An 8,963-nucleotide genomic window follows, 5' to 3' on the forward strand; every position below is an offset into this window, starting at 1 on the left:
ACTAGGTGAACTAGGAGGTGTGTCATAATATCAAAGAAGGAAGGAGGGAACACCAACTCAAAGCTAACGAGACATTGAACCACATCATTCTGTAGTTTAGCTAGATCAGTTGGATCAATTGCTTTCTAAGAAATTGCATTGAGGAATGCACATAGCTTCACGGTGGCTAGACGTACATTTGGAGGTAGAATTCCTCTTAATACAACTGGAAGTAATTGCGTCATGAGAACGTGACAATCATGGGACTTTAAGTTACAGAATTTCTTCTCTGGCACATTTATAATACCCTTTATATTCAAGGAGAATCCAGATGGTACCTTGATGTTGTTTAAGCATTCAAACATGATTTCCTTCTCCTCTTTGCTTAGAGTGTAGCTAGCAGGACGTAAGTAATGGCGTCCATCATCTGTCTTCTCTGGATGCAGGTTGTCTCTTTCTCTCAAACAACGCAGGTCCTGTCGTGCTTCAAATGTGTCCTTAGGCTTTCCATACACACCCATAAAGCCTAGCAGGTTCACACAAAGATTCTTCGTCAGGTGCATCACGTCGATCGAGCTATGGACCTCCAGAACTTGCCAATAGGGTAGGTCCCAAAATATGGACTTCTTCTTCCACATGGGTGCGTGACCGTTAGCGTCTTTTGGAATAGGTTGGCTTCCATGTCCTTTTCCAAAGACAACTTTCACATCATTGACCATATCGAGTACATCCTCACCGGTTCGGTCGCGAGGCTTGGTCAGGTGGTCTGCCTTCCCTTTAAAATGCTTGCCTTTCTTTCTTACGGGGTGATTTGCAGAAGAAATCGACGATGGCCAAGGTACATGACCTTTCGACATTTTTTCAAGAATACACCTCTAATATCACCGAAGCAGTGTGTGCATGCATTATATCCCTTGTTTGACTGTCCTGAAAGATTACTTAGAGTAGGCCAATCATTGATTGTTACGAACAACAATGCTCGCAGATCCAAAGTGTTCCTGTTTGTACTCATCCCACACACGTACACCTTCTTTATTCCACAAAATGAGAAGTTCGTCAATAAGTGGTCTCAGGTATACATCGATGTCATTGCCAGGTTGCTTCGGGCCTTGGATGAGCACAGGCATCATAATGAACTTCCACTTCATGCATAACCAAGGAGGAATGTTGTAGATACTTAGAGTAACAGGCCAAGTGCTATGACTACTGTTCTGCTCTCCAAAAGGATTGATACCATCTGTACTTAAAGCAAACCTTAAGTTTCTTGCGTCATTTGCAAACTCCGGGAATTCTCTGTTGATTGCTCTCCACTGGGACCCATCAGCAGGGTGTCTCAACATATTGTCTACCTTACGGTCTTCTTTGTGCCATCGTAACAATTTTGCATGTTCTTTATTTCTGAACAGACGTTTCAAGCGTGGTATTATAGGAGCATACCACATAACCTTGGCAGGGATTTTCTTACACGGACGTTCGCCCTCAACATCACCAGGGTCATCTCGCCTGATCTTATACCACGACGCATGGCATACCGGGCATGCATCCAATTTCTCGTACTCTTTGCCACGGTACATGATGCAGTCATTAGGACATGCATGTATCTTCTCTATTTCTAGCCCCATAGGATAGACAACTTGTTTTGCTTCGTAGGTAGTGGCGGGCAATTCATTGTACTTCGGAAGCATCTTCTTTTGGATTTTTAGTAACTCTTCAAATCCCTTGTCAGATACACCATTCTTTGCCTTCCATTGCAGCAATTCTAGTGTGGTTCCCAACTTTTTCTGCCCTGCATCACAAGTTGGGTACAATAATTTCTTGTGATCTTCTAGCATCCGCTCGAACTTGATCTTCTCCTTTTCACTTTCACATTCTCTTTGTGCGTCACGAATGACCTGACAAAGATCATCAGCCGGCTCATCTTCTACGGCTACCTCTTCTTCAGCTTCTCCCATTGCAGTATCATTGAAGCACGCACCATCAGGAATAATATCATTGTCGTCCCATTGTTCTTCTTCACCTTCTTTCATTACAACACCGGTTTCTCCGTGCTTTGTCCAATAAATATAGTTTGGCATGAAACCCGACTTGAACAAGTGTGAATGAAGAGTCCTTGAGCAAGGATATTCCACCGTATTCTTACATATGGCACATGGGCAGCACATGAAACCATCGCGTTTGTTTGCCTCGGCCACACGTAACAAAGAATGCACGCCGTCAATGAACTCTTGGGAGCGGCGATCAGCATTATACATCCAATGATGGCTCATCTGCATTACATGACATAAATATCATATTAAAACCTATATCATAATTAATTATTTATACAATATGCGTGCCACCACAAAAGATACAAATTTATGAAAGCATCGCTACAATGTAGACAATCCCAACTACCACTAAAAGAACTAAAGCTAAAATACATTTCAGGAGCACAAGGATTTCGCGACCAATCTCAACTAAAACAGACAGATCCCCCGATTGTGCAACATCTTTGGGCTTCTTCGGCTGGATCACTGCCTCATTAGCCGCCGTATCTGCCTGTTGTGTAAGATATTTTTGCACGAGTTCAACATACTCTTCCTTCCAGTAGAATCCTGAACATCATCCACTGCCATCCCACTGAAATTAAAACAAAAAATTAGAACTTTAATCACAACCATCATGAAAATAGGTATAAACTAACCATAATCATTAAATACGATAAAATAACTCACATTACGATCTGGACACTTGTAGAAGATACGATCCTTGTTGGGACCCTCCTTCTTCACTCGGTACTCCATCACAATCTTCGTCTCATCATGACACTTGCCACATGGAATGAGAGGAAGGCCCGGCCTAAGTCGCTTTGGAAACCCATGAGAGGCCGAGGACCCGGAAGCAGTTGCCGTCTACTCTCTATACTTATTTTTTAATACACTATAAATTTCTCCTTTTATAAACAAATAAAATTAACAAACTATAAAATTATCTAGATCTCTAAACAATGATATTTTTAATGGTCATTGTGTTCTCGTCTTTTACTGCGGCAGGTAAGTAATTCACATGATATTTCCGCAAATTAACAGAAGAATGGGAGTGTACACACATAACAGACTACTGCGACGATATCGGGACGTGTGAATAAATAACCATCCATACTAGTTGACCTTGCTTACGTGATCATCCCGGCGAGCATTTCTCCACCGGACGGTACCGTACTTGGCCACGAAAGAGCTCCAATTCTACGAGGAAGGGAACACGGTCTTCCACGACCGTTGCCGCTCTCCCTCATAGAATCAAAGCTCCTCCTTGACGTCCGTTACCGCTCGACAGAGAACATGCTCGCCGAAATAAACACGGTCCGCTAGTTCAACTAGTACGGATTTTCTATAATTTTCTAACTATTTTCTAAGTTTTTCATTTCATAAAAAGTTAAAATAAAAAGTATAGTGATTGACAGACTACTGCGACGATATCGAGACATATGAATAAATAACCATCCATACTAGTTGAACTTGCTTACGTGATCATCTCGGCGAGCATTTCTCCACCGGACGGCATCGTACTTGGTCAAGGAAGAGCTCCGATTCTACGAGGAAGGGAACACGGTCTCCCACGACCATTGTCGCTCTCCCTCGTAGAATCAAAGCTCCTCCTTGATGTCCGTTACCGCTCGACAGAGAACATGCTTGCCGAGCTGAACACGGTTCGCAAGTTCAACTAGTACGGATTTTCTATAATTTTCTAACTATTTTCTAAGTTTTTATTTATATATACTACGTTTAGGTACGGTGATTGACAGACTACTGCGACGAATCGGGACATGTAAATAAATAACCATCCGTACTAGTTGACCTTGCTTACGTGATCATCTCGGCGAGCATTTCTCCACCGGACGGCACCGTACTTGGTCAAGGAAGAGCTCCGATTCTACGAGGAAGGGAACACGGTCTTCCACGACCGTTGTCGCTCTCCCTCGTAGAATCAAAGCTCCTCCTTGACGTCCGTTACCGCTCGGCAGAGAACATGCTCGCCGAGCTGAACACGGTCCGCAAGTTCAACTAGTACGGATTTGCTATAATTTTCTAACTATTTTCTAAGTTTATATTTATATATACTTTAACCTTCTTTCATGTAAATATGCAAGCTTGAAGTGATTTTGAGCTCAAATTGCTTACAAATGAAAAAAACCACAATAAAGAACCATAAATATATATATAGTGAACAAAATGGCATAAGAAAATGGTGAAAAATGAGAGTATGAGATTGGTAACCTTTACAACTGAAGAATCGACGGAGGAATCGAAGAAATCGACGGAGGAATCGAAGAATGGATGGAGGAATAATGGAGGGAGGGAGGAAGCAAGAACACTACTGCAGTGAGCTTCAAAATGTGCTGAGCTCGGGCTTTCCAACCCCGGGCGCAGCCACGGCCCGGGAGTAGACCTTTACTCCCGGTTGGAGCCACCAACCGGGAGTAAAAGTATACCTTTAGTTCCGATTGGTGGCTCCAACCGGGACTAAAGGTCCCTGCCACCTCTGTCTGGCGCAGTAGCCGTTGGGCAGAGACCTTTAGTCCCGGTTGGAGCCTCCAACCGGGACTAAAGGTATTTCTAGTCTAGGGGCAAAAAATTCTAAGACTAGAACCCATTTTAACCGAGGATCAAAAGTCTATTCTCTCTAGGTGAGCTTAGCAAGCCGTGAGTGATTATCACCACCATGCGCTGTGGAGCTCTTCAATTTTGTATACTACTGCTACGATTAATTCGGGTGTACTAGTAGGAAATGTTGTGTTTTGCCTTTGTGAAACGGAGAAAAATAAGTGCACGTCTGTTGAGTTTTGCCAAAGCATTTAGGGCATGTTTGGAATGCGGAAAATATCTCTGTTCATGCGTTTTTCTCGTGAAATTGAACCTATTCCTTTGCGTTTCTAGCGTCGCAAACAGGCCCTTACTGCTATTTACTGGTGATAACCCAGAAGTTGATCAGGAGTATACTGCACTGCACTGCACGCACGATAGGCCTCCTCCTCGTTTGGGAACAGTGACAGGGGCGAGCACCGCAGGAACCTCCGTTCGTCGTGTCCCCGGAAAAAAGAGATTCTTTCCTTCCACCTCCGACGAGACGAGACACCCTCTCTCGGGGGTCGGTCCCTCCCTCCCCTCCGGCACACGGGCACGCCTCCCCGTTGACGCGCAGCGGCGCAGGCCATTCATGTGCAGCTCTTTACCCCAGCTGGGCCGGCGCCCGCCGTCATCGCTCTCATCAACGCGACGCGACGCTACGCGACGAGCCATCGTTAAGGTCAAAGAGGCGTGAAGGCGGCGGAGCCCCCCCCTCACGGGTCCCCCCGACCGCGACACCACCGCCGCGTCACGAGACAGCGTTTAACCTTTTAACGCCAGAGGTAAAGCGCGGCCAGCGATGGCTTTTCTTCATCAACGGCTACGGCTTGGCAATTCGAAAGCATTGGCACGGATATGGGTCCAGCACAAGCAATAAACGCGACCTACTCCAATGGCGAATGGTACAATGCGAGGCGAGCTTCCATCCCGGACAATCCCCGGCCATCCCCCAACCCACCGCATACAATCATCCCCGCCACGCCGCCTTCACACATCGCGCCCTACAACCTCAGTCCGCGGCCGCGACGAGGCAGTCAGGCAGGCGCAGGCCGGGACCGGTGATCACATGACGTCGTCCTGGGCGGCGCGGTGACCGCGCTGCGCGGCCCGGTGGCGCCGGTGCTGCAGCTTCATCCCGTCGGGGCCGAACATGCGGCCGGGGAGGAGCCCCGCGCCCGCGCACTCCGACAGCGCGACGGGGTACCGCCGCCGGTCGTGGCAGTAGGAGTAGGAGGTGTGGGCGCGACGGAACGCCGCCATGGCTGCGCGCTGCTCCGCGGAGGACACGGCGAGCGGGTCCAGGCCCGCGCCGCACGACGACGACGCCGCGGCGGCGGCCGCTGAGGAGCGGTCGGTGGGGTCGACGGCGCAGCCCTGGATGGCGAGGTCGGCGAACTCGGCCACGAACGGCGCGTACTTGTAGTTGACGCGGTACCGGCCGCCCAGCGTCGCCCAGGCCGAGCCGTCCCACATGGTGGCGTACAGGGACATGGGCTTGGATGGGAAAGCCGCGCCCATCGCCGCCGTCCGCACCACCTCCCGGATCGGGGTCTCGTCGACATAGAAGCTGCCATTGCACATCAACATCGGAAACAATGTCAGTGCAGGCTCAGACATGACGGTCATCGCAGTGGCATTCTGCTTGATCGACCTCAAGCATTTAAACGGGTGCAAAGATCTCACATGTGATTCCGTCACCCCTTTTCTATGACAAGAAAATCTTTTAGCTTCTCCTTTAGGCAAGCGAATCCAAGAAATGCGCATTTAAACGGGCGCAAAGATCTCGGAAAGGCCCCAAATTAGCCGGGGCCAGAGGTGGCGACGCCAGCGCACAGCAGCAAAAGAGGCAACCAATTGTTCGGGAGGCCGTAAACGATCGTGGATTATTTACTGCTCGCTGGTTTGGTGTGAGAGAAAAACACTATTCCTGACGGAAAATTTACAATCGTTTACGATCGGAAGCGAACAGGCTTGTTCACGGGCAGAGACATGGAGAAAGAAAGAGAGGCGTTTCCAGTTTCTGCCAAACCCCGGCCCCTGAGAGGCGAGCGAGACCCACACAAGCGCACAGCAGGCAGGCACATCCTCGTCCTCCTGGTGCGCTTCGTCTTCCCCGAACCGCGCCGAGCATAAGGGAGTGAGAAACAGAAGAAACTCACATGATGCGGTCTCTGGTCCAGAGGATTGAGTAGTGGTGGAAGTCATCGGTGGGGTCGAAGGGGAGGTCGTAGCGCTCCTCCCGGCCGGCGTGGGTGCTGCCGTTGCCGTACACGTTGGTCTGCACCCGCCACTCGCGCCCGCGCACGTTGCCCAGGAACTCGAAGTCCAGCTCGTCGTGCGTCTTCTCGTACACGTCGCCGTTCGACAGCTGCATTGCAAATCGTCTTTCAGCATAACATCATTGGACGGGCAGGTGAGGTCCTGAGGGACAAATTTGGTTAGTTCTCGACGACTCACGTAGAACGCGACGACGACGCCCGCCGCGTAGTCAGCGGGCAGCTTGATGGCGGCGCTGAAGAAGCCGTGGAGGAAGACGTCCTGCGACGCGAACCCGGCGCCTGAGCAGAGGAGGAAGAGGAAGGCGAGGTTTCGCCAACACCACCCGGGCGTTAGCAAAAAAAAAACGCAACGGCGTCCCTCCGCTGCTGCCAGCTGGGGACCGATGTGGGAAAAAAGAAGTGCAATGCGCCCCCCGGCTCCCGGCCGGAAATCACGGAAGGAGAAAGAAGAAACCGAAGGGGCAGGGCATGGCAGGGCGGCTCACCCGTGGACTCGTCGAGCGTGAGGCGGACGCGCCTGCCGTCGCGGAGGAGCGCGAGGTTGGCGCTGCCGAAGATCTGGGTGTACCCCTCGTCGAAGGCGAGCGGGCGCACGCCGTGGAGCGGCGGCGGCGGCCTGGCCTCGCCGCCGCGGGCGCACAGCGCGAGCAGCAGGACCACGGCGAGGGACGACAGCATCGGCAGCGGCGGGGGAGACGAAGCGATGGACGCCATCACTCTGACGGACCCGGAGCGAGCTCTGCTCTCTCTGTGCGTCCGACCGATGGCCTCCTCCCTCAGCCCGGCGCCGGGCGGTGACAGTGGGGAGCGGTTTTATTGCGATGGACCTCGGCCTCTGCCTCGCATCAGCGCTTTCCCGTGAGCCTGCCTGCCTGCCTGCCTACTTGCTTTTTCCTCCTCGGGCCGCGCGACGAGCTAGCGCTGTGTCATTTCGGAATTCGAAAGCCCAGCTGACGTGGTCGCCCCCACGCCGGCCTGCGGGCCCAGCGCCTCATGGATTCCTGGGGCCGGCCTGTATATTTGTACTGGACGTTACGTATTGTTGGGTTTATACAATCGTATACGTATATGATTTTGGATTATAAGCTAAAATAATATTTTTTTCTCTCACTAAATTAATCAAACCAGTCAACAATAAATAATCTACGATCGTTTATGACCCAACAAACAGCGACAGCCCGACGTTGCCTTATTATGTTTTGTACGTAATGGTGGCCACTTCATCATTTCCATTCGTCTTCTTTCTACCGTGCCACGATAACAGCAGAAACATTTATCAGCAAGGGTTACAGTTGCGGTAACGTTTCTTAGGAACTGTCCAAAGCCAGGTATTAGAACGCGAGTACTTGGGACGCCGCGTCCATATATTTCTATGGCCTTGTTTGGTCCATAAATTGAGAGAAATTGAAAAATAGTCTAGTAACACTTTCAAGATATTAGTTTTAACTCATGCGACCCAAACAGTTCAGAGAAATGGCCAACAAATGTTCGGAGTACATGAACATTGGGTTGTTTTCAGGGCCTCCGACACACCATTTTCAGTCTCTAAAACCTCTGTCCAATCAGTTTCCTTGTTTTAGTTAATTAATAATTAATAGTCGTGTTGTTGGTTTTATATAACTACTAGAATGATACCCTATGGGTTGCTACGCCACCTTTTTTTTAATAATATTATCGGTGTAGAAAGTGATCCACTAGTAAATATTTGTAGTTTTGTTATACGTTGTGATCGGAGGTGGCCTAGCGCACAATGACACAGGATTTATACTGGTTCAGGCAACGTGCCCTACGTCTAGTCGGGGTCGGTCGATGACTTTATTCCCGAGCCCAGGTGCTCAAAGTCTGTAGTGGGGGTACAAACGAGAAGGAGAAAGAAGGTGGGATACAAGAGGTTCGGTCGGCTCTGACCGGAAGGGTCGCGGTCGGAACTGGGCGGTCCTGCGGTTGGGAGTGTTGATGTCGATCTAGTGAGTCTGAGCTTGAAGAACTCGATCTCTCCTTCGGGGGAGGGAGCGCATCCCCTTTTATAGATGAAGGGGATGGCTTTACAGGTGAGAGGGGGAGAGTACAGATATTTCTAAGTCTTGCTACCAACGGT

At 49.7% G+C, this 8,963-nt stretch overlaps 1 protein-coding gene across 1 annotated transcript; it reads right to left on the reverse strand.

Moving 5' to 3' along the window:
• Nucleotides 1-4,639: 4,639 nt before the first annotated feature.
• Nucleotides 4,640-7,773, reverse strand: LOC136546177 (probable xyloglucan endotransglucosylase/hydrolase protein 28). The gene is made up of 4 exons (XM_066538148.1): nt 7,351-7,773; nt 7,044-7,144; nt 6,746-6,954; nt 4,640-6,153 (listed from the first exon to the last, which is right to left on the reverse strand). The coding sequence occupies exons 1-4, from the start codon at nt 7,577-7,579 to the stop codon at nt 5,649-5,651; spliced, it is 1,044 nt and encodes a 347-aa protein (XP_066394245.1). The 5' UTR covers nt 7,580-7,773; the 3' UTR covers nt 4,640-5,648.
• Between the last annotated feature and the right edge of the window lie 1,190 nt (nt 7,774-8,963).

The sequence above is a fragment of the Miscanthus floridulus genome, chromosome 3 (genome assembly GCF_019320115.1).
Source record: "Miscanthus floridulus cultivar M001 chromosome 3, ASM1932011v1, whole genome shotgun sequence".
Taxonomy (NCBI): Eukaryota; Viridiplantae; Streptophyta; class Magnoliopsida; order Poales; family Poaceae; genus Miscanthus; species Miscanthus floridulus.

What these genes read in the sequence shown, in the direction of transcription:
- LOC136546177 (XM_066538148.1), bottom strand. Translation starts at nt 7,579, where the DNA reads ATGGCGTCCATCGCTTCGTCTCCCCCGCCGCTGCCGATGCTGTCGTCC. An exon ending in CACGCTCGACGAGTCCACGG is followed by an intron (nt 7,145 to 7,350) that starts GTGAGCCGCCCT and finishes TCCTCTGCTCAG; the next exon opens with GCGCCGGGTTCGCGTCGCAG. An exon ending in TGGACCAGAGACCGCATCAT is followed by an intron (nt 6,154 to 6,745) that starts GTGAGTTTCTTC and finishes GTGCAATGGCAG; the next exon opens with CTTCTATGTCGACGAGACCC.